This window comes from Coloeus monedula (genome assembly GCF_965178545.1).
Source record: "Coloeus monedula genome assembly, chromosome: 11".
Classification (NCBI taxonomy): domain Eukaryota; kingdom Metazoa; phylum Chordata; class Aves; order Passeriformes; family Corvidae; genus Coloeus; species Coloeus monedula.
The window spans coordinates 11,729,419-11,755,265 of NC_138791.1; the positions used below are offsets into that span (position 1 = coordinate 11,729,419).

Here is a 25,847-nt window from a genome sequence, read left to right on the forward strand (position 1 = left end):
CCTTCCCGGGCAGTCCTGGGCTCTGTTCCCAGCTGTCCCCATCCCCGTGGCCCCATTCCCAGTCTTCCCTTCTCAGTGCTCCCTGGTGCTCCCCATCCCGGTGTCTCCGGTGTGGGTGGTCCTTGGTGCTTTAATGGTCCCGACCCCCAGCATTCACGGTGTCCCTTTCCTAGTGCTCGATCCCCAGTGTCCCCTCCCCGGTGCTCAATCCTGGTGTCCCTCCCGGTGTCCCCTTCCCGGTTCTCCATCCCCAGTGTCCTCTCCCGATGTCCCCGCCGCCGGCGGCCCCTCTCCGCCGCCCACCGTTCACCTTGGTGCGTCCCGGCCGCATCCCGGCGGGATGCCCGGCCCGGTGCCCCGCGCTGCCGCCGCACGCACGGCTCAGACCCGCCGGGCCGGGAACGGGGCCGGGACCGCCAGGGTGCTGCGGCGGCGGCCCCGCGGTTCGGTGCGGGTTACCGGCGGGGCTGCGTTGCGGAGTCGGGCCGCGGCCAGTGCGGGACCAGAGCGGGAACGGTGCGGCCGCCGCATCACGTCGACCCCGCCCGCAGCGCGCCGGGCCGGCTCCGCCGCTCGGTGCGCGGGCCGCGGTGCCGCCAGCCCCCTCCCGCCGCCCGCCGCAGCACTGGCGGCCCCAGTGCTGTTGCCCCGGGAGCCGCAGCCCCCCGCGCTGACCTGCCGGTGCCGGTGCCGGTGCCGCTGCGCGGGCCGGGCTCTGCGGCGGAGCGGGCGGCGGCGGCAGCCGGTCACGCGCCGCCCCGAGCCGCGGGCACCCGCGCGGGAGCCCGCCCGCACCGGGAGGGGGGGGCGCGGGGCACGGCCGGGGCCGCCGCCGGGACGGGACCCGCAGGGCCGGGCACGGGCGGGTCCGTGGGGCTCAGCTGGGGTGGACTCCCGGGGACGGGTTGCCCGTGGCGCGGATCCTCTGGGACGTGGATTCCGGAGGGGCACCAGGGCAGGTTCCCGCGGGGCAGGACACGGCGGGGTGGCGGAGGGGGTATGCTGCCCGCGGGGTGGGCAGGGTTGCCCGGAGCGAGCAGCGCGGTGGCAGCAGGCTGTGGCCGAGGCTGATCCCGCTGCTGCCAGGGATAGGCGGGGAGAGGGGGCTGTCGGACCCACTAGCAGGGTCCTGAGGAAGGTCTGGGGGGGCCCTACCCCAAACCTGCCCCACACTTGTCTCCCAACCGCCTGGCATGGATATATAGCGCCTTGGCAGCCGCTGGGCTGTGGGATCCTGCCAAGGTTCAGGTAATTAGTTAATCTGCTTAATTGTCCGGCTGGAAAACTGCCCATCCTGCCAGGGCTTGGGCTGGCAATGGTACGGCCACGGCGCCACAAAGTCACACCAGCTCAGGACTCCATCCTGCATGGTGATACCTGCATTCCAGCTCCCTGCCTGCATCCCTGCTCCTCCCTGCCTACACCTCACCCGTGCTTGAGTCGCCAGAGCCTTGGCAAAGTCCTGTCATCACCATCGCTCTTCTCTCGCCAGGCCAGCACAGACATGTGGCACCTCAGGTCCCCATGACAGCACCTGTGTGCTGGCGGCAGCATGCAGTGCCCCCCTCCTGCTTCCTGCCACCTGTCCATTCCCGGGGTGCTGTGTTCACCACCAGTGCATGGGGCATTTCTGGTCCCTGATCCACTCCTCTGTGGGATCAGGAGGCTGTGGCAGCCAGCTGAATGCAGGGTCCAGGAATTTGGGCAATGCCGGCACACTGGGCCCCAGAAAGCAGGCAGGGCAGGCAGCTAGTCTGGGGATTAGTGCTGAGGAGGGCGCACAGGGGGAGAGTGGAGGTGATCCTGCACTGCACCAGGCACTGCCAGCACTGGGCACCACCGCAGCCAGAGGGTCTCATCCTGAGGATGGTGCAGCCGCAGTGCTGAGTGTGCAGTGGGACTGTGGGAAGGGAGATGGCTGTGCCCTATATACCACAGTCATTGGAGCACCTTTAGCACAAGGCAGAGGCACAGCAGCCACCTCCACATCCTCGGTGCTGTCAGAGGTTTCCTCCTCTGCCAAGTGACTCACTGGCAGATGAAAAGCTGAGCCCCCTGCTCTGTGCTGCTGCAGCAGCCACCTGCTTGCTGCCTGCACAGCCGGGAATGCTGGGTGGAGGATGCAACCAGTTCTCTCAGCCCCTGTGCCCATGTCCACCTAGGTGTCACAGGCTTTTGATCACTGTTCTCCCCTTTCTCCTGGGTTTTCCCCCAAGAAATCTCCAAAACTCCAGTTTCAGAGAAAATTTCCCCAGACAGCTTGGATCCCAACTTTGCTTTTTTTTCTGACCACTGTGTGTATTTTATGGTTCTGCCCTGTGCCCTCCACAGTCCTTCTTGGCTGTGCTGCAGGTGGAACCACCCTGGCACCTTCCCTGGTTGAAGGGTGGGACAAGACCACTACAAACATGGCTACTGGCAGCTCCATGAAGGCAAAGGCCAGGAGAAACCACACATACCTGGGGTATGTCTGATCCAGCAAGGAGCCAGTGACAGTGATCTGGGAGTATAGGCTGGGAGGCAGGACCAGCTCCGCCAGGGTGCAAGCAGAGTGTCTGGGAAGTCTGCTGCCACACAGCCTGCATGCTTCCATTTTTGTTCAGCAAGGCTGGGAGAGGAGCTGCCATTGTCACAGCCATATTGGGACAAATGCTCTTGTTGGCAGCTAAAACCCTGGAGGAGACCCTGAGTGGGAACACACAGAGGGGCTGTGGGGCTAGGGTGGCACCCCAGGGCTTCATCCCATTCACCAGGGAAGTGGTCCTACACACGGGGACGCATTGTTGGCTGCTGTTGCTGTCACACCTCCATCTCCAGGGATTTCGTTTTGTGCTATGCTCCAGGTTTTGCGTGTGGCAGGGAGCTGCAGGGGTCCCCAGGGCAGCCCTGTGTTGCACCCCATGGCACTGATGCTCCATCTCAGGGTGCCGAGGAGCCAGTCCCCACACTGCCTCTGCACAGGGGCTTGCAACAGACACCTCCAGAGGTCCCTCCAAGCTCAGCCATGTGCTGCCGAGCTCCCTGCAACAAGGCCAGGGGCTGCACAGAGACCTGCACTCGTCCTCGCCGATCCCAAAGCACACGGGGTGGCAAGCCCACCGAACGGGTTTTGCCCAGTAAAGGCCGTGCTGGGGCTGCTGGGGAAGGCGAGTACACAAGGGCAATGGGAACGAACAGCCACTGCTGCTGGCAGCCATCACCAGCCCCCTTCACTGACAGGGGGGTCCCAAGCTCTGGGGGCTCCCCATATCTGACTGTCCCCCCTCCACCCCCCCCTTCTCCTTGCTAATTAACATCACTGGACCAATGTTAAGCTGGAAGGGTGAAGGTTTCCATCTTTAAACATGAGAGCGGAGCTAAAAAAGGAATCCTTCCAATTCCACAATCCAGGGGAGTTAAACAGCTAAAGAGCAACTGCCGGTTCTCCTGCTAGAACAGGCCTCTGCCTCTCCCAAAAAACCAAAATAGAGACACTGGGCTTTGCTGAAGATGAGTTTATTTAAGCCAGAAAAAAAGGGATCCCAGCCATCTCCCTCGGGATGACAAAGCTGGATAATTTGGATTTGTGGCAATATGGTTTTTTCAACACCAAAATGCTTCTTTTGCTGGTAACATTTCAGATCAAAAATCAAACGTGACACAAATGCCCAAAGCAGTGGGAGCTGCCCACAGTCACAGCTGGGTACCCTGAAAAGAGTTGGTCTGTGGGAATTCAGACTGTCCAGCATCTCATCTGCTGGATCTGCCTGCTGTATCTTTGGTCTCTGAGAACCACTGCCCTTGAAAATTCCGTAATCAGCCAAGAGATACAAAAGACAAATAAAGTAGAAACAAAATAACTTCCTGGAATCTCTGAAACCAAGGAATTTCAGCCTGTAAGGAGAAGAGAGACAATAGTGGAGGAACCTGAGACGCTGGGGTTTGGTTTTCCTCAGTTAAACCTGTCCCTGCCCAAAGGTCACAAACAACTTCCGAGACAAATCTGAACCTGATCAAAATCAACCAGAATAACACTACTCTACTAAAAACCTGAACTTTTACACAACAAAGTGACAGAGATACTACGAGTGAGAAACAGAGTGAAGCTTCTGACCACAGAGATAGCATTATATCGATCTAGGTGAGGAGTTTCCAGTAGATCTCAGTGCCAAATATGACTGGCCTGACCGTCTGCTCTGCCAGCCCTCTCCTCCCTGGGAATGTCAGGTACTTCCCTGCTGTGTAAATACTTTGGTAACTCAAGCCCATGGTATCTCTGCTGGGAGTGGGCAAGGAAAGCAACATAGATCCCCTCAGCATTCCAAACCAGGGCAGAGCCCTGCTCAAACCCCACATAGTCCCTTACAATATCTCAAACTGGGCAACAGCACTTTCAAGCATCCAGGCCTGAGTCTTGCCTCTGACTAAGCAGGTAACACACCTAGAGGAATAAACTGCAACTGAAATGGTCATCCTGCACTAAGGGCTCTGAGCATGAAATAAACCCCTTCAATCAGAAGAATCACAATCAAACAGTAAAGAGCAACAGGCTGTGTTCTGCTGAGACAGTGGATTGACAGGATGTGGTTTCTTAGAGCTTGAGGGGCTTTGGAGGCTGAAGCAGCTCATTTGCTTTACACCTGTTGTGCTACACAGGGAAAGTACATCCTCCTCAGGAGAGGAATCCAAGAGATACCTTCTTACACTGGAAACATCCACTCTTTTTTTAATTTCGAGACTTCTCTTTCTTCTGCTTGCAAGTTTTTGCAGGCTTTTATCAGAGCACGGCACTGGTGGGAAATTCTTTGTAAGCCCCAGCTGAGCACTGCTGAGGATCTGCTGATGGGGAGCTGCAAAAACTGGGTCAGAGTTTTCTGAATTGAGATCAACCAAGTATCTGGGAAGGCAATTTTTTCTGGAGCTTTCCAGGTCAATAGTCCCATTTGCCTTCCTCTGCTTCATCCCACTGTCAGCACATCCAGAGTGTTCGCCTTTCCTCTTAGTGGAGTACGTTTTCTTTCTCCCTATTGCTTTTTTCCAGGACATCCTTCCAGGACTCTGTTTTGTTTTGTTCCCTACAGCTGCCTTCTCCACCTCGTGGTCTGTGGACCAGTTGCTGTATCTTTGCCCAGGTGTCACTTTCTGTGCAGAATGGTGGCAAACTTGAGGCTGCTGCTGCTGTGATGGTGTCAGTGGTTCAAACCCTTGAGTGCCTCTCTTGAACACCTTCCTCAGTGGGGTTGGATGAGGCACTTCTGGGAGCACAGGACAGTGTTTCTTCTGACTACTCCCCAGAAAGTGTCTGCCAGCACAGCACATGCAAGGATGGGCAGCAGAGCTCTGTGTCTCCAAGCTGTATTTCACCTCCTGCAAAAAGGTGTTTGCTCTGCCACAGGCTGCTGTAGCAATGGGGCTGGCTTTGTCTCCTGAGGCTGGGTTTAGGTCACCCTTAGATGTGCCATCTCCAGTAACCTGGTTCCTTCCAGGGGAGTCTCTGTGTTGCTGCCCCACTGTCACACAGGGGAAATGAGACCGGCCTGAGCAGCTGCAAACTCCCCTCCCTGGGCAGCATGGCCAGTGGGGGTGCTCCTCACTCAGGACACAGTGCTGATACAGCCCAGGGGACGTCTGGACAGACTTATCTGTCATGTGAGGGGGCAGGCTGGCACTAGACACAAGCATGTGCTGCTCAGCTGAGGTATTACAGAGCTTCTGGAAGCCAAGTTCTTTACACACTTTCAGGAACTGGTCATTCATCTGGGCTGGCAGAGACTCCAGACCCTCCTTCAGCAGCTGGATACTGGATTTCATATCCAAAATCTCCACATCTTTCTAGGGAAGCAAAAAGCAGAGCAGAAGCAGTAAAAAACCCACAAAAAGGCACAAGAGTAATAAAGTTTTAGGTACCATGTGTCAGTTTGGTATTGACATGAAGATTAGCAATTTGTATCTTCCCGTGTAATACGTATCCTCAAACTGTCCCATAAAGGTGAGAGGTTTGGTACTGGAGCATCCCCCTAACCCACTGTGTACTCCCTCTCCTAGGAGCACTGCCTTCTCACATGCTGGTGTGACACATCCTTGCCAAAAGCAATTCCTGCAGCAGGGCCTTTGGAGAAACCAGACCTGTTCAGGAGGTCTTCGACAGTTCATTCTCATGTCTCTGACATCCACTTTGTTTTCTTTTCATGTCTTTTTTCCTCCCCCTGGAAAACACCTGGCTGAAGGGACAAGGTGCTGCACTTCTGTGAGGTGCTCACCCCTCACAGACATGCACTGCACCACCTCCTCCAGCGAAGGCATGTGTCAGGTGAGGAAGCAGGGAGTGCTCCATCACGGCCTGCCACAACAAGGCACTGTTGGCTTCTCTTGCTGACCAGGGCTTCATCAGAGCTTACAGCACTGTTAGCCAGCTCTTGGGTAAGCCTCTGTCAGTAACTGGCCTGGAATTAGCATTTAATATGTCTTTCCTCTTTCATTATAACAGGAGCAGTCTGCTTTATAATCCACCATTTGAAGGCAATTTAATATTCAGTATTTTGAAGAAGCAGGAGAAATTCAGAATGAGGATTCAGAATAAAAGATTAATTTCTTCACTTACGGCTGCAAGTCTCCTCTCCATCTCCAGCAGTGCCTGCTCCATTTGGCTTTTATCTGTCAAAGCTTTCAGCACCAAGCTGCAGTGACTTTGAAGAGCATCTTCCACTAAACAGGGAAATCAATAAAAAACACATTTGGTTTTTCATTTGTAAATGTGAATAAAGTACTATCAATACTATTGCTACTTCCTGCATGGCTTGGCATGAATCACCACATGATTCTCCTGCTGTGATCTCCCCAAACCCTGAGCAGTGGACAATGGGGGGGGATGTTTAATGAAAGGCACTTGAAATTTGTAAGATGCTGCACATAGGCCAAACCTCCTTTACTGCACTCTGTTAACATGGCAGCTGGAGAAGGGAGGCTGTGCAAAGCTGCAGAATTTGGTAGGCTCAGCACAGGGAAGGCTGAGGCTTCGTTGTCTGCCAGGTGCACAACAGGCATGGCCAAGGCAGGGGGACCCCAGTATAGCTGATCCACCCCCACATAACCAACACTCTCATGCAACCAGGTGATGGTAAACAGGATGGAGGTGTAAGAGGTTAATGGCTAAGAAGTGCAACCAGAGAAACTGTGTCAAAAATGCACAGGAGGCTAAAAACTGAAGGAAAACTGCTGGAACAAATAGAGGGAAATGATGAAGGAGTGTGCAAAGATTTGGAATTTCCATTTGCTGGTCATGGGAAGAGATGTGGTCAGAAACCACCTGAGCCCCCCACTTGGTAGTGGGGGCCCCAGCAGTGTCCTGTGGAGGCACAGGCTCCCTGGGAGGGTTTTAAATTGGAGCAAGTTGCTCTTGGCTTCAGTCAGTCTTGTTGAAAAACTGATAAAACCCCAGGGATTTGTGTTATATGATGGGATAAGAATATAACTCCCCCCATACAGCTTAAATTACTCTTGTAGGAACCACTGCTGTGCCTGCTATGCTATAGGATGGGAACACAGTTTGCAGTGTGTGTGGAGATGAAAAATCTTTAGCAATCCTTTGGAAGTCTCCTTTAAAATCGTAAATTAGGACAGAGAGAAAGAGCTGAGAAAGAGTGGAGAGAAAGAGCTAAACACGTCTGGTCTTTCCTGTGAAGGGTGCAGGAAGGTGTGTGCAGATGGTGTGGAATGTTGGCTGGTCGGCAGAAAAGAGGATCCAAAGCACTCTTGCTGAATTAAACCACTGCCAAACCAATGGGCCAGGAGAGCTGAAACCCTGGAGTGCTGGAGCAGCACTGCGTACCTGAGAAAAATCAGAATAAAACCTACATTTCAACAAGTGGCTACAAGAGCTGTGCAATTAATGAATCTACTTTTGCTACAGATCCAAGGTGTTTGATTGACTTTGGTGTCAGAGGAGCTGAGAGCCCATCTGAAGCTGTTCCTGCTCACCAGTGTTTATCTCAGCTCCTTGCTGAGCACCTCTTGCCCCACAGTGCTGTGCTCATAGGCTGCAGAGCTGCAGGGCACTGGGGATCCCTTCTCCTCCTGCTCAGCTATTTTCATTAAGCTTTCAGGGACTTAATTATCTTAGTGAGCTGTGCCCTTCTGTCAAACTGTAGATGGAATTGGTTAAAGAGCTGAAAGCTATTAGGGAGTGGCAGGCAGAAAATGATTGTACAGGCTTTGCTTCTGTGAAAAAAACAGGGATGTTCTAAAAATTTGGGAAGGAAGAAAGGAAAAAAATCTGAGCAATTATGGGCTTAGTAATTTGTTCTCATATGGTGCGAGGTTTTAGAACAGCCTTTTAGGGGAAAAGTACTTGAAGATATGGAGGGAAATGGAATAAGATGGAACATGATTTTATAAAAGGTAGATTGTGATTTAATGCACTAAGACAAGGCAGGTGACTTCTTTGACAAAGACAACACAGTGGCCTTTCTGTAGATTCAAACAAAGCTTTTCAGTGGAAGTTGTACTGTAATATTAAAAAAAAAAAAAAAGGAGAAAAAATAACAGGAAACTTAAAAAATAAGCCCCAACTAAAGGGAAAATATCAGCTCTTGAGCAGGGTGTCATGAGGGACAAGGGAGCTCTGAAAGGTGCTCGTCAAGGCCTTCTCATGAGCCAAATACGCTTAAAATCTGCTGTAGTCACCTGGGTGCAAAAGCCAAAGGGCATTCAGTTAATTAGCAAGTGACACAAGGATGCAAATGCCAGCACCAGAGGCTACAGGTGAGACAGGGCAGTGTGGTGTGTGGTGGTGCACCAGCTCTGGCTGACAGAACTGCTGTGCACCCCAGGATGTCAGGAAGCCCATACGCCTTCCCAGCTATCTATGTGCAAGGAAAGAAAGAGATTGAACTGAGACATGGGCAGAGGAAAGCTACAAGTTAATTAAGTGCTTACATGGTAATCTCCTCTTATGAAAGGAGATTGAAAGTGTTTGTCTCATTCAGCCACGCAAAGCAGAAGTGTGGAGTGGCAGAGGGCTGGAGGCGCCGCTCAGGGATAGACATAGGGAATGGCACCTCCTGGCACCAGGAATCCCCTGTTCCCAGCTGTGTTTTTAACTTTGCCTCCTATGAAGGCACCCTGCTTGGGCACAGTGCACACAGCTGTCATCTGGGAGAAGGAACCTCGCAGTTGCCTCATCCATGCATCTTCCTCACACACATTGAATTAAAACCATCTCTCAGACTTGGGGTCGAGTGGAATTTCTGCATTATTTCAGGATGAACATCACCACATGGCTTTGTCTTTTTCTCTGTAGGAGCTTGGCTGATTTATGAGGATTATCTGTACATATTTCAAACAATATGCTGTTGCAGACAATTTGGTTGTTGTTTTTAATCTTCTAGTGTCTTTCTCTGACAGATTTAGACTGTTTTAGAAACCCGGAAATCTATGACTTGCAGAATGGGTTTGTAACAGGGGAGTGAATGTTTGAGTGGGCCTTTTCCTCTCTCTGGTTAGACACAAGGGCTACCAGCAATCTGAGAGCAGGTTTTTGGGGAGCCTGACAACCTACAAAGCGAAGGAAAGCAGCAGTGACTAAGGGAACAAACTCCTTCCATGTCACTTTATCACCTTCCAGGTCTACATAGTGAAGATACAGAAAGGGCAGCATCTGCAAGCTCACCTTATCTTGCTGCTCTTCCTCATATGCTTAATTTTAGCTCAGAATTATTTTTAAAACTTTCTTGTTTCCCTAGTCTGCCTATTCTTCTTCAACATAGTATCCTCTGTCTAAAAATAGTCCTGCATCCACTGGGCTTGTGATCTGCACATACATTTGACTCAGCACAGCATGCTGCAGGCAAGCAACCAGCAGCCAGCCTTTTGAATGCGTTTCATTTGTACGTGTAGGAGTATTCTGCAGAAAAAACCCTCAGTAGAGAGGAGGGGCACTCCCCTCCCTGCTTCTGTACCCAGAGGAGTGTTCAGACTTGTCAAACACTAATAAACAAAGTAAAAATGAGCATTAATAGAGACTTAAAAAAAACAGGTGTTGAGATGGCCAAATTAGATCAGATCAAGGACTCTGTTAAGTTAGGTCTCTTGTCTTTGAACATGATCAAGAAGGGCTGCTTCAGAGCTTTTCTTCAAATAAACCCTGCAGCAGATAGTTATTCAATAACTTGATCACAGACAGAAAATCTTTACTCAGTTAATGGGTGACTTATGCACAGACTTGTGCCTCTCTTGAGGTAATTTAAACAAAGCAGTTATTTACAAACTGAAACATCGCTGTGTTTTGATTTGCTGTACCCTTGTCTTCGGATGCTACTGTTTACAATAATAACATTTGGAATATGAAATCTGGCATGAGATAAAAGGCTGAAGGACCTTGGGGTAGGGCTGCCACCCTGTGCTGCAGAGACCTCCCTGCAAATCAGCCTGTACCCGGGTGCAGCTGCACTCCCAGCAGCTGAGAACTACAGCCTGAGCAGTCAAGGGAGCCTCCCAGCCTAGGAATATTAAACAGCAACTGCTTCTGATGTCTCTCCATCATCATCTATGCAGCTCATCCTGAGACTTGCACTAACAGCACAGAGGCTTTAAATAACAGTTTGGAAGAAGGTTGGTTCCCCCACGCCCAGATTCAGTAGGGGAAATTGGAGATGCTATAAACCTGGTGAGACACGGCCAGGGAAGACAGCTCTGGAGCTCAGCAGAGCGCTGCATGCTCTCCCTGCGCAGCCACGGAGCTGTGCCAGAGGGTGAAACATTTGGGCTGTCATGGCTGCATCCTGCTCAGATATACTCCAAGCAGTCAGCTGGCATTTTTGTGCTGGCTTAGCCTGGGTCCCTTTCCACAAGACATCAGATAGCACCTGCATTGTGGGACTGTGGGATGAGCTGCCCCTGATCTCACCCTGTGCTACAGCACACAGTGCTGAACTGTGACAATGAGGAGTTTCAGTATCTACTGGAACATCCACACTTCCTCTCACCATCCATGCTGAGATGTTTTGGAGTCTGGTTAAGTCCCTCAACTCAACAGTTTTGTCAGTCACTGCATGGCTAGTTAGCAGCTACATGGAAAAAACATTTTTAAAATCAGTTTCAAACCTTTTGACTTTTCAATCCATACAAAATGTAAGGGAGTCTGAACTAGGTGTCCCAGTCTGGACCATACTGTACAAGTTCAAATCTCATTTTAAACACAGCCATTTTCCCTGGAAACTTTGCCAGCAGCTACTGGGCCTGGGGAGTCTGGAAGCAAGTCATGTTTGAAAACCACTCACCAGGCACCTGGTATGACCTCATACCTCTGTAAGTGACATATTGCACATTACTTTGTCACCCTTGATGGCAGTGCGTCAGAGGATTGCCTGTGGCATGCTGGCTGGGAGGATGCTGCTCATGTGCACTGGAGACAAGGTGTTGTGGAGGATTCAGCTGTTCTGAGCTGTCACAGCTGGAACTACCAGATGGCAGAAGAGCAAAGCAGTGCAGAGAGGGCTGAGTGGTGAAAATCGGCATTTGTATTAAAAAATAGAAGGCTTTGATAGAAGTGCATTAAAATGTGAAAAATATGAAAAGAAATGATCTACAGGAGTAGAAATCCGAAGGACAGAGCAAATGATGAGTGGGCAAGTCAACGACAGAAACTGTGTATATATAAGGTGGAAGAACTGAGGCCACAGGGTCTGCCTGCCTATTTGCATCCCTGTGCACCGCACACCAAGATGTGAGCAAGACACAGAGCCCTTGTGCTTCTGTGGAAGCTGCTCAGCCAAACCTTGTCTGATCTCCAGTGCCAGACACAGCTCTACCACTGTGAGCAAGCACATATGGATAAACACTCAAAAGAGAACATTCTTTAAAATCTTCCTGCACAGAGCATGCCAGTCCAACAGCATTTGGAAACACTTTGGAAATACATTTTGAAAAATATTTTCTGTTTTGTTCTCTCCTGGTGGCTATGCAGAGTATGCCAACTGTGCTTGCTACCCACTGCTAAAAATGCAGCCTGTGATACTCCTTATAATCTTTAATGAAGACAGACTTGATTTCAAGTCCCACCTGCCTTTGGTTTTCAGAGCTGTTGGAATGTCCTGATGCACTGGTTCTCTTAATCTTCTGCATTCCTCTCCTGCCTGTGAAATACTCCACTGCCAATGATTTAACATGTCTCTGCCATGTCACCCGCATCCCAAGGTACTGTATCATCACTCACTGGCATTCAGAACTTTATTTGCTCTGAATTTAGCTCTTTATCACCTGAGTTTTGGAATTTTATACCAGTTGTTCAAGGGAATTGCCTCTTTTCAAGGCACTAGCATAGGTATCTATTTAGTGGGAACTTAATTATGCATCACTGTGATATCAGTCAAATGACAGTGTTTATCTGCAATTAACCAGTGATGGATGAACTTCCCAGAAACATAAAAAGATCAACATTGTGCAGCATGTGATGATTTTCATTATATATTCAACATTCTGCAGCATGATGCATTACAGAAAGTACCAATTTTTCTTTTCAATTGCTTTGAAAATCTAGCAGTATGCACCTCTGGGAGGTTTCTCATTTCATTCAAGGCACATTCATTTAAAATGGATATGGAGAGGAAACAGGACAGCTGAGTAAATGGTATGGAATGAAGAGGGGGAGTCATGAACAATAGATTTGATTTTCAGTGCCATGACAACAACGTCTGCACATGAGGTGTGAGAAATTAGGCAAAGTCCTGCTGCAGAGTGGACAAGTTGAGGCACTGAAGTAATTAGGAGATGGGAAAATCTGTAATAGGGAACTTGCTGTCCTGGCCAAAGCAGCCAGGTTCTTGTTTACATTAGGGTCCCACCAAGAGCACTTGCCAAGCACAGCAAAGGAGTGTTCTTAGTACAACAAGATTGGTATTTCAAATGTACAGCCTATCATGGCCTCCTGCAGAATGCATCAGAATCCACTCTTTTTGCCTGAGAGGGCTCTGTTGATTTAAAGGGTATCTGTCAAAGACGTGCCTTGTGGAAGCCACAGTTTGCCACACTGAATATTATTGTGCTTTTGCGCAGATCTGCTGCCTTCATCTCACAAGATGTAACTCATTTAACGTTTCTTGTGTATATTGAAAATGGCCTCTTGTTCTTGCACAGAGCAGAGCAAGCTCTGAGCAGTCCTGACAGGGTGTTGATAAAGTATCACACCAGCATTAAAAATTAATGTACTCTCAAAGGCTCAGATCTAAGCTAAATTACAAACAATTTCTTGAAGCATTTTCCCTCAATGAAGATTTCTGTGATTAGCCGCTTCAGAGACAGAGTTGTTCAAAAGTATTTTACATTATTAGCTTTTCTGGAGGTCACTTTTTTGTCATGGCAATAGTGTGCTTCATTATGTGCTTCTCATTCAAGAAATGAGTAGTACTAGTTTTGTTTACATCCAAAACTTAATCGCTTCAAGCACAGAGGAGTAATGGAACACCACAAAATAACAAATGAAAATCTGAGAAAGCCCTAAAAACTGAAACTGGATACTCAGGATATAAATACCTAAGTTATTTTTACTGTGTATTCCATTAGTACTCCAGATGGTCTAAAAATGACCATACTCCAGGCAAAACACAAAACCAGAGATTGTGTTTATCTATTCGAGCACAGTGTCTAACCATGCAACACCTAAGTACAAGAGGGCAGAGAAAGGGAAAAAATGAGAGAGTAGGAATGGAAAAACTTGACAAGTCCATGGCATGGATAAGTCTTATTTTCTCTCCTCCCTTAGGGAGAGCAGCTGTGAGTGGCATGACTTGTCCAGCTCACCCCAGCCTGCAGACTAGTGACATTTGGCAGGTTGACTGTGCCCTCTGCTGTCAACACGAACACCGGAAGGACTTACTTGTCTTGAAAAGGGTTTCTAGGCAAACCAAAATGGATTTGTTTTTAGAATCGAACATTTCTTCAAACTTCTCGAAGCCCACTTGCAGCTGCAAAAACAAAGGTCAATGGGAAAATTAAAATATTCAATTTTCTTTGTTTGCAAAATCACAGCCTCAGATGCCACAGAACAATGACTGCAACTCATGGAATGGAGCAGCCTGAAAATGGTTGTTTATCTGTCATTTGAAACAATTTGTCCAGCTGCTGGTTGCAACCCCAAAGAAGATCTGGGATGGCTCAAAAGGCTCATGAAATACGAATATATTTCAAAAAAGAGATACTGATCTCTAAAATAGGACTAATAATAACTAATAAAATTAATTATAGAAGGGGTGGGGGAGAGACCTTCACCTTCAGACCACAGGGACTAATCCTGAGAGCAGACTGCTTTCTTCAGGCAGAAGGAAAAAAACCCCTGGTATTTGCAGATGGCCACTACAACTTGTTTTTGCTCCAGAGACCCAGAGAAATTCTGAATCAAGTCCCCAAAGACCTTGACCCTAAGGCCACAAAGTGAATGGTTTATGCAAAAAACCTTATAATTGTTGGTTTAAAGTATTTGAGTGCTAAATGTAATATTTTAGATATCAACATAGTAAAGGAGAGAAGGTGAACACTGAATGGTCTGTATTATTTCTAACTCTTCACTGTTTTATATCCTGTATTTGAAGTAACTTACCTCTTGAAGCCTGTCTTTGATGCTGGAAATAAAGGAGCTTAGGACTTCACTAAAATGGAAAAAAACCAACAAGTATGAACCAGAAATGTAAGTTAATGAAGTGTACAAAAATTGATAAGATTACTGTAAAAATGAGTCAGGAAACACTGCAAGGCATAGTGTAGTATGTAATGTAAGCATGGAAACATGATTTCTTCAGGGGGCATAACCCTTTGAAGTCACTTCAGTTGTTTTAGGAAAACATGGACTCTGCAATGCAAAGTAAGAAAAAAATACATATACACAAATGCCCATGTATGTCATCTACATGAAATTATGGTGGTTTTACTCTCAGATTTTTGGTGCCTCTCTCAAATTTTTAATTGGCATTTGCACAACTGTCCATTAGCTGCTGGGATGTGATCGCCATGTTATCTGCTCCGGAAGGACCCAGCCTGTGTGGTGACGTGCCAGTTGCTGCGATACACGGATATTGTGTTTGGACTAAAATAACTGTGGGAAAAACATGGGAAAAGCTTCAGCATCAACAAAGCCCAGGCCAGGAAGAACAAATACTGCAAATCCTTTCCTCCTGAGATTATGCCTGTGGTTTCTGTTATCTGTCCTTTTAAGTTGAGCCAGCCTATCAGGAACCAGGCTATATTCATGATTAACCTGCCACACCAAAATGCACGGATGGTTGCTAAGCAAAGTGATAACTTTTTCCTGTCTGAAGATTCAGGTCATTTTAAGTCAATCATTTGAGTGATCTAAATTACAACAGCCAAAAATATGCAGAGGCCAGGTAGAACCTAGTTATGAGAATTAGGCAGTGCTTCTGAAATCTCTCTAGACTTATGGAAAGGAAGATACTCATTTTCTTAGTCAAACTTGCGGGGGATACAAATTGATAAATTATACACTTATCTTTGCAAAGATAATATAGTTATTTCTATAAACAGGCTTCTAATCTGGGAGCAAGTCTGGAGTGTAGGAAGGAGCATAATCCATTTAAAGAAAAAATAAAGAATAATTATGAGTGATGCCTAAACATTTAAAACTACTTTCTTATTTCATTACAAAAATCTTCCTCTAATAGGCAATAGAGAATCAAATTTTGCCTTATCAGAAACATAGTGCCCATTGAAAAGGCAGAAGAGATACATAGCCAGATTTGATCAAAGGCTTTTAATAAAAACACCCTTCACTTTGGATGTTACATTACAAAACGTACAGTGCTGAGAATTATTTATAGGTGCACTGGGGATTTTGCCATATTTCATTTTTGAGCTTCAAATCACTGGCTTGTTCCTTAAAGGCCTTCAGGACCTACAAGTACATGTAATTCTTGACATCTGACAAAGAGCAGATGCAAATCACATTAGCAAAAAACACTTTTCTGTTATCAAAAAAACAATACATAAAAATCTTGTATGGAAATAAAATTCTAGAGATATGTGCATGCTTATAAAGATGCAACCTGCAAACGTGTGTTTGGCAATCCCCTCATCTGGCCCAAATGTGAAGGCCATGCTCAGAGTCCCTTTTATCAGTCCCCACATAGCCTATAAAATTTTGAAAAATAAGGGTTTTCACAGAGAACCAATACAGAAAAAAGAAACAATGCTGATTAGATAAAGAAGGACAAAGATAAATTCAGGTTAGAGTGTTGCTGTTCCATGGGGCTTATGGCTGAATGTGTTACATAAATTGCAAATAAACCCTATTCTCTTACCTTGCGACTCGTTCCAATTAGAAATTATTTAAAATCTGAAAATACTTTTCTTGGAGAAATATACAGCTATGTCATGTATGATTTGTAAGAGGGGAAGAAGGAGCTGCAGGGAGTGACAACCACCGGCATGGAAAGAATTTCCAATGGATGTCTACATACCGGTCATATTTGTCCTTTATTTTGTTCTTATTCACTTCAAAATTTTCCAAGACACTTTTCACTCTTCCTGCACCAAAATTAAGTGAACATTTTTCTCTTGTTTCTTCATCAAATAACTGTGGTTTTGTCTGGTATTTGGTAAAAATACTGGGCTCACTCTGTGACACAAACAAAAGAAAAATGTTGAAGTACAAAAATAATCAGAACATTAATTAGAAGAAACCATTTGTTTATCCAGTGCTTTGCAGACAGAGATCACAGTGATTGGGCATGACAGATTAGATTGGACGAGGAGATTAAGAATTTAGTGAGATTATGCCTCATTTACTGTGCCTAGTTAGATCAGCTCCCTGTGGAACTGAGACCCAGCCCAAATTCCTCCAGATGCAGGCTTTTCTCTCATCTTGAGGATTTTCAGTTTGCTACAATTATAAGGTGTGCAGGGCTTTTTCCCTTCTATGTTCAAGACAGAGACTATAAATGAATTCCAGTGTTCCTGGAATTGTGAAAAAGTCAAGTTGTCAGGAGAATCTGCCTGTACAGGAATCTAAAAAAATCCTATTGAATTTCCTGGTGGATGACATCATTTTGCTGCCAACTAGCAACATCAACAGACTGTAGATGAGTTTTTCACATTCTTCAATACACATTTTCAAAGAAATTTAATATTAATATGAAAGCTTCATTCTACAAAATTTCCAGACACTGTGTGACCAAAATGGAAATGCCTTTTCCTTAAAACATAAGAAAATGCAAATTCCATTGATTTTTTTAATCATGAAAAGTGAATTTCCTACTTTGTGTCTGATGAAAACTGCTCCTAGGCAAAATGCATAGGACAGCAGATAGCATCTGGAGCTGAAGGACAGCCTGGGGCCTCCAAGCTGGCACCACTGCTCTTTACTAATCTTTGCTCCAGGTGTGTTTATTCAGATCCAGTGCTCTCTGTTAGCAGCACAGGAACTATTTTAGTGGAGGCTGGTAACATCAGAAACCATGAGCTGTAGGAGGAACATTGTGAGCGTAGAAACTCTTCATCCCTATCCAAAATCATCCAAACATCTGCCATAACAACAATGCAGCAAGGTCATTGTCAGTGCAGGGAAGCAAACACTGAGTAGCGCTGTCATTCTTCTGGAAAGCTAAGGAAGTGAAACACAACATTTTTGAAAGAAAAATAGATGTAATATTCTACCTTGGCTAGGTAGGTGGCCTAAAGACATTAGCTTGAGAATAATTTCATATTATTTTAGTAACTCAAAAAATGTGATTGAAGAAAATAATACCTATCTCAATAATAATTTATAGCAATCTGTTATAAATACCAGGTTTTCATCTGACCAGGCTGCTACTTTGTCTTGTCACAGTAAGTATGTGTATGTAGGAAGAAGATAACTTGATTTCAGCAGTTACTGATATTTGCAAATGTTACCACCTGATTTCAGCATTTTCCATTAACTTTGAGTGGTGGATGTGTGCCTGCACAGGGCTGACTGAGAGCGAGACTCACATCCTGGGAGTTCTGCTGTCCCAGCTGCGAGCCCAGCTCCAGAGGTGCTGCTGCCGACTGCACATTCTCCGGGCAGAACTGGGAGCCGAAGAGCAGCTGAGAATCACTCAGACTCGAGTAGTCACTGGCGGTGCTGTTCCTCATGGAAATCTTATTAGGCCTGAAATGGTGCAGAGAGGGATGTGAATGAGTCTGGAGCAATTAAAAAGCCAAACAGAATTCCCTACATGTCCTGCTGGAACTGCTTGATCGTGGCCCACTTCAGCATGTTAATTTTTACTCTCTGCTTCGAAGGTGCTGTTCCTACAATGGCATATGGTTGAATTCTAAGATAAACCAGATGGGTTATCTTAAACTACCACATCCACACAGAGTGTGGTAGCTCCACATTCACCTTATAGGAGTGAAGGTGTTTCTCCAGCATGTCGTGCAGACAGAAGACCAAACCCAGGACTGGGCATCTAACACAGCTCATCCTACCTGCCTTGTCAATCAGTCTTAGTTAAAGAGACACCTTGGGCTCATAGCAAGTGCTGGATCTTTCCCTTTCAGCTACTCTGGGTAATAATTTCTGTTGTAACTCAAGGGTTGCTTCAATTAATGGTAAGGCAGTTCCAACAGAATAAAACTTTCTGACTAATAGTTGACATTTCTTGGGCATTTATTCTCCACATGCCTTAAGTCTGACACAGTAGAACAACAAATTAATAGAGGTAGCATATGGCTGGATGAACTGATCTGAATTGTTGGAAATATTTCAAATATATTAACATGCTACTCAAAAACGCTTTTATTTCCCTTGAGCATTACTCAAATCTTTTCAAGATACCCTTGATTTTGTGCTGTGTTACTCTGGTTCTACTCCTCTTCAGAAACACTCTTATACTCCTCTCCTGCTTTACAGACTAGGCTCATGGCACAGGACCAGCTTCTCTCAGACAAACATTTCCCTGCACAGCCGCACTGCTTCTCATTGTGTTGGAGGCTGGTTTCAATTTTTTGGTAGCAAAAATATATACAAAAGACTTCTTTCATTTTTCACACAGAATTGTAGAATGCTTTGGGTTAGAAGGGACTTTAAAGATCACCTAGTTCCAACCCTCTTGCCATGAGCAGGGACATCTTCCACTGTACCACGCTACTCAAAGTCTCATCCCTTCTGGCCTTGAACATTTTCAGAGATGGGGTACCCACAGCTTCTCTGGGAAACCTGTGCCAGTGCCTCATCACCCTCACAGGAAAGAATTTTTTCATAATAATCAATCTAAATCTACCATCTTTCTGTCTAAATTATCACTATTCCATTGCTTCACATCCACAAGGTCTGGCAGAGTGTTTAGGTTAGGACCAAACACAAAAAAGCTGGGCCAAGTTTATATTCTCAGTTCTTGCTTTTTTTGAGCTACCAACATGGAAAGATGTGTTGCTGCCTTTGGAGCTGGGAACTAGAGACCAAAATTAATGAAAATAATTAATGAAAATTTTACACACGATTTTTCTTCCATATTAAATGATACAAGTAAAGGAGAAGGAACAGGAGAATAATTCATGTGTATAACAAGAGATGATCACCCCAACATTTATTAACAGTCACGTTTGGTTAATCCCCAGTTTTGGAAGGAGGCCAAATATATAGACACAACAGGGAAAGGATTTAGCAGCAGTACTTGAACTGCTCAGTCTCCATTATACAGTAGTGTCACTGACAATATCATATTAATACTTTTGGCTTTAAGCTCACTGCATACACTGAGCTGCAGGCAAAAATAGATGAGGTATGGGTTTCTGGATTCTCAAAAAGCCTGATAAATCTGTCTGAATTCAAAATTTCTCCCTTGATCCCTGTTTGGACTTCAAATCTGTTAAGAAAAAAATCTGAATACAGTTTTACTTGCACAGCTTCTTGCTTCCATCTCAGTGAAGCTTTGTAAAAAAAATAAATTTTCTTAATCTACAGCCAGTATGTTGGGGAGACATGTGAGCACATGGGCTGCCATGACTGCACACAGGCAGAACCCCTGCCGGCAATGTGAGCAGCACATCTCCTGCACCAGTTTTCTAAATCCTCCTGTCTTCCAGCCAAAAAAAAGCTCCCTCTTAGTTTGAGGAAGGGTTTTTATAATCTTTAGATGCTTTACTGTCTTGATAAAGCACCCCTTTGAAAGTGTCTAGTACAAGTGGTGAATATCATACCCCACATATATGCTTGTTTTCTCAGATCCTTTGTGTTATTCAATACCCAAAGCACAAGATTCTTATAACAAAAATTTTATGAGGAGTATTGAGCTGAGAGGACTTTATGAGCCAAGTGACCTCCTAGGCTTACTCTGCACTACAACCAAAGACAGCTGTTGGCTGCTCTGGAGCCCAATTTTTCTGTCTAAAGTCCACTACCTCAGCAGTTGGTTTAGGTATGATGGCACTTCTGCAAATTGGAGGGGGAGGTGAAACAGATGTCTCTTTTGAATACACTCATTCCCCATAGCAATGGATTTCTTTCTCCCTTGCTTAACACTGCTGGCAATTAATTTACTAACAAGACCATCTGGGCAAGCCATCAGCCTGGCCATGCTTGACCCAGGCCTGTCCCTGACGGAGAGATCAGACAACCGTGATCACATGTGGGATCAGATCCATGATCAGGCAATTCCTGCTCTTCTAACCACCTGACCACTCCCTTCAGAATGCCTGAGACGCAGAGATGCATGTTCTGTCCTAAATATAAACCCTTTCCCATAAACAGCGAGGAAACATCCCAGGTATGCAATCCCAGTTAGCAGTCCCTCCTAAGTTGATGCAATAGTTTACCCCAGGAGAATTTTTAGCTGTCTGCTAACATGAGCCATGCCTCAAATCATCCGTGTGTTGGTGCCCATAACATTTCTTTGGTACTGGCACTAGCATATGCATACAAAGCAAAATAAACTTTAGATATGTAAAACAAGTTCTTGACAGCTCCAAAAAATGGTAAATCATCCTCTGCTGACTGATGGTATGATTTCATTTTCCCACCTAACTCAATGCAAAGTATTGCAATATTGGCAACTCCAACCCTTTCATGTGATATGAATGTGATCTAAAAAATCTGCAGCGTTCTGCATATCTGGGGGGTCAGTTAGATCTTCACAGTCTCTGTTTCCCTGTTGCCAGTGGAAATTCACCCTTTATAGGAGGAGTTAGAGCTTTCAGGAGCTTCTTTCATTTTTTTTCTTTTCTCATTTTCACTCCAAATATTTTAGCACAATCACATGCAAACATTCACCTTTCATTCAAAGGTTCTGCCTTGCCTCAAAACAAACATGGTATGCAATAATTACTCTCTTCTTGTGTTTCCTAGATGTTCTAGGGACATTGACAAACTAAAACTTCATAACTGTAAATTGTCACAGGCCTCATCAATCTTTTTTTAAAACAGGTATTTGTATTCTGCTGTTTAGATCCATCCTTATGTGCCAACACCAAGGTTTAAGAGTAATTTGAAAAAGCAGACTGAGACTTCTACAATTTGCAACATAACATTTATCTGTAGTGCTGCTATAAGTGATTCTCTCTGGTTCTGTCATCCCCACTGAACCTGTGCCAACATTCCTCTTCTTCTCAGGCACTGTGGGTGAAGCTCACTTACACCTTTCTGACACATTTCTTCAAAGTGCAGTAAAGCCTCTTTCCCAAAAAAGAGATCTTTCTCTCATAGTAGCAGTGTCTTGAGTAAGATCAGTGCCATAAAGTCTCTCTTCTCCTGGTTCCCCTCTAGAAAATCTCACAGCCCTTTCTGCTCCTCCTCATTTAGGGGCCAGGGCTGAATCACAGCAAATCCAATTCACTTTCTAGGAGCTACTGTTAACCTGGTCTTCCTCCTGGCTTTAGCCTGTATCTATAGGAACTGTCTCTAGTTCTGCTGTACTGCTCTCATCCTCACTATCAGCTGCCTGCCAATGTGCCAATGTGCTCAACAAATGAGCAAGGATCAGCCTTGGCCTTGGGTGCAGGGGAGCTGGAGGAGTTTAAATCAAGGAGTTTTAGCTGCTATTGCAGCCTCCAGCCATTTGCCATCTCTTCACTGGAAACAGTCACAGTAAAAAATTATTCTTCTGCTTCCTGTCCTCTGGAATGGCAGGACCTGCTTGCCGCAAATAATTTGCACCACATCCTAAAAGGAATTTTTACAAACAGATTCTGGCACTGGCCCTAATGCATTAACCACGACGAAATCCCTCTCAGTTATTCAGCTCAAACACTGCCTCCAGTTTCCAGATTTCAGGTTCAAAATCCCTCTGGTCTTATTTTAATTTCTCAAGGTCATTTTTGCTTTCTATGAGTTTATTCATTATTCATTCAGCTGTGATTCAGTACTGCCCTCCTTACCTTGGACTCCATGTTAGCCCTTTGTCCTGAGCTGGTTGCCTGTTATAACAGAGCCCTTTCCTGAAGGGGAGATTGGGATTTCTGTAGAGCAGCCCTGTTTGCTCCCACAAAATGCATCCCCAACCATACTGAAAGTTAGGCATCTGGAGACAGGGATAATTTTGCCACTCCCCTCTCTAGCCTGAAGCCATCTTCCAGCCTGCACTTACAGCCGTGGTTTCTCATTCCTGTGAGGCTCTGGAATTTTACAGCTGCTCTCCTGGTCTTTGTCCTGGCTGTCTCCTTCAGTTTCTGCTTGTTTTTGGACCTAAATACAACTTCAAAATATGTGACCTTGTGATGTAGGATGGAATTTCATGGGATAATGGATTGAATGAGGTTATTAAACTTGGAAGCTATTTTCAACAGCAGAAATAAATTGTAGAGAGTAGTGGCCCAAGTAGGCTTTAACTTCAAGCATCTGTTTTGAATGCCTCTTTAATATTTTCATAATTTCTTGGCCTTACACACTCTCTGACAGGCTCTCTGCTTCTGATGTCTTTGGAAGTCAGTATATGAGTAGTTTTTATGCATTTAGCAAGTTACTTCTTTTCTCATGGTACAAGAAATTTCTCATAACTTCAATACCAAATCTAAATAATCAAGTCTAAATAATCTTTCTGCCTCAGGCAAGCATCTAACCCTTCTGGCTGCACAGTTTAATTTATTTTTTAATGAGGTTTATTATTACTATTCCAGTGTCTTTTTTTTTTTTTTTTTTTAATTAACAGTAGTGGATTTTTTGGCTTCTGCTGCTCCTGCAGATACTGACTCCAGTTCCCTACTGCCACTCTCGTGGTAGCACTACAAGAGTAAATAGCCTGAACATGGGTCTTGTGCTCAGCTCAGGGCCAAGGCAAGATATGTCTCTTCCCCTGCGAGCTCTGTGGTCGAGGCAGGTGTTGATGGTGCCTGAAAATCTACTTTCAGCATCACACCCCTGTGATGCTTATCCAGTCAATCAAAGGCTGATTGAAGCATCACTGCTTTTGTGGCTGCTGTTCTTGCATCATCTGTGATCTTCTGCCAGCCTTCTTAGCTGGGCAGGCGGCAGCACTGCTCTAATGTGGCACTTTCTCTAATGAAGGCTGGCATTTCAATCCATAAAAACTGTGTCCTTTGTCAATATACTTCAACTAAGCCTAAGCTTTCCCAGTATAGCTGTCATGTGGCCCCCTTCCACCCTCTAAAATAACTGGCACCCTGATATTATTGTCTAACCTGATAATCTTCCCTCTGCTGCATTTCTAGTATCTCTATTATGCCAATATTCATATATAAAACCAGGTGGAACAGGGACTTTGGTTGCCCACACCCTATTTCTCAGGCTGTTAGGGTTGCAGAGAAGCACTTGTGTCTCTGACAGATAACAAATAAAACCCAGAGCAGTTTTGGGCTTGTGCAGAGCTGTGGCCGTGAGAGCAATGCATCACTGGAGCTCTGCATTTCCTGGGGACCTGGTGGCAGCTGCTCTCAGAAGTAACACCCTGACTCAAACTTGCACAGAACTCACAGAGTGAGTCATACTCTGCCTAGATTATACGCTGATTTTATGTTTCATTTCTAAAGCTCCCTGAAAGAGTTTTCTGGGGATTAAACAGCATACCCTGCTGTGGTGGGAAAGGTTTCTAGTAATAGAAGTGAGCGAGGGAAAAGTAATCAACACCTTTCCCCCCTATTTCAAATACACACACACATTCACGTGTTCCTGTGGGAAACTTTTCTTTCCTTTTGAAAAAGTTAATTGTCCACAGAAAATTTTCTCCCTCTTCTTACCTCCTGCAAAAACCCAGCTGCATTTCCAGTAATGTTTTATGCCCTATTTGACCCTTTTGAACTCACTTGCAAAAAATGTGGAATGCTGAGGAGTGGGTGTTAAAATCTTGCCTATATTTTCTTCCTGTATTAATTAATGAGTTACAAGGGAAGACATTGTAGGTGATAGGCTACTTTGGAGGAGGAAGAAATTCAAGTGATCCCTTTCCAAACAGGCATCTGTGCTTCTTCCATTCATTTCCTTCCCTATGGCACAACTCCACAGAACTATTAATATATTTAAAAAATATATCTTATATATCTTGTATATAATATAAAAGTGTAATTATATATTTTATATATAATATTATGTCTTTTTAATATATTCTCTAAATTTCCCCTCCTCAGTCTCTGAGCAGAAAGAAAGACACAGGTTTTCAAACTTAGGAACAACTTAGTGAAAACTAACATACCCCCCAAAAACCAAACAAAATAAATCTGCAGGTACCAAGAAGACAATAGAGTGAAGCAACACACAATTATAAAGACAAAACTATGACAGATATAAATACATTTTTCCCTGAATTGGCTCCCCTTTGCCCCCTGCATCTGTACAAAATTTAATTAATTCATATCTATGGCAAGCATTTTTATAATGGGTAAGAAAATGACTATTATGTTTTCATTATCATCCATCACTGTGGTAACATCTGGCCAAAGAGACAGTATGACTAAAACTGTGAATTTGAACAAGTTAGTTATGTAAGTGGGCTATTTAACTAACAGAGGCTCAGAGCACCAAATTTGTCAATTAGCTTGTCTGGAGTCAAACAGAGGATGAATCCCACTGCCTTTTTTAGCCTTGTGATACAAAGGATGCTCTGAAGTACAAAATGCAGCTTGTCTTACATATTTGCCCTCCAGATGTTTACATCTGAATATTTGTTGTTTCACTGCAGATTGTAGATGTGGGGAGTTCTAGCTGCTCTTTGGCTTCTGCTGGGAAAAAAACAAGCCATGTGTATAAATGCAGGATATGGAATAATTTTTGAGTTACATAATGTGCAATAATATTGCACATCACGATTCATTCTATCTGTCCTCTGCACAGGCAAGGGGAACACTTAACTTATCTAATGAGATGAGGACAGCTTACAGGGCTTCTCCAAATACACCCTGAATGGACAAGGGTACAGCTTCCAGCTGATGCTGATTTTTAGATTCCCAGCAATGGTGGATCTATGGCAGTGCTGGCAGGCTGGGGACATAAACAGGATTCCAGGGTAGGCTAATGAATTCCCATTAGATTTCCCTAATTAGCCACAGGTCAGTTCTGGGCATGTTTCACTTCACTGCCTTCACCCCTGCCAAGTGTTTGGTTTCACACCCCATCCCGTCTCCATCTCCCCCCACTCACGCTCACCCAAGGGTTGTCGGTGTGCTCAGCATCTCCTTGATGTTCCAGATGTTGAAGTTCATGTTGTTCTCAGGGCTGACACCCCGGCAGGGAGCCCCCAGCCAACACCATGGCTCTGACCCTCACGGCCTTTCCCCACCAGCAGCAGCCATAGTGTCACAGTACCCTGCAGGGAGGAGGGAGATGGAAGAAGATGACCAGCCCCTCTCAGGGCAGTGTCACCTGTGTCCTGTGGCTGTGGGGACAGCCCAGGGGGACATGGCCCTGTAGGCCCAGGGCAGGCCTGGCCTGGGGCCCTCCACAGGGCTGGGATGCAGCC

At 45.6% G+C, this 25,847-nt stretch overlaps 1 protein-coding gene across 1 annotated transcript; it reads right to left on the bottom strand.

Annotated features, from left to right (window-relative positions):
* Positions 1 to 877: 877 nt before the first annotated feature.
* Positions 878 to 25,590, bottom strand: IHO1 (interactor of HORMAD1 1; the record flags this gene model as incomplete). Its single annotated transcript, XM_082288791.1, has 8 exons — positions 878 to 1,079; positions 5,618 to 5,811; positions 6,581 to 6,684; positions 13,850 to 13,937; positions 14,570 to 14,618; positions 16,443 to 16,600; positions 17,953 to 18,112; positions 25,535 to 25,590. 8 exons carry the CDS (start codon positions 25,588 to 25,590, stop codon positions 878 to 880), a joined length of 1,011 nt encoding a protein of 336 aa, XP_082144917.1.
* Positions 25,591 to 25,847: the final 257 nt, after the last annotated feature.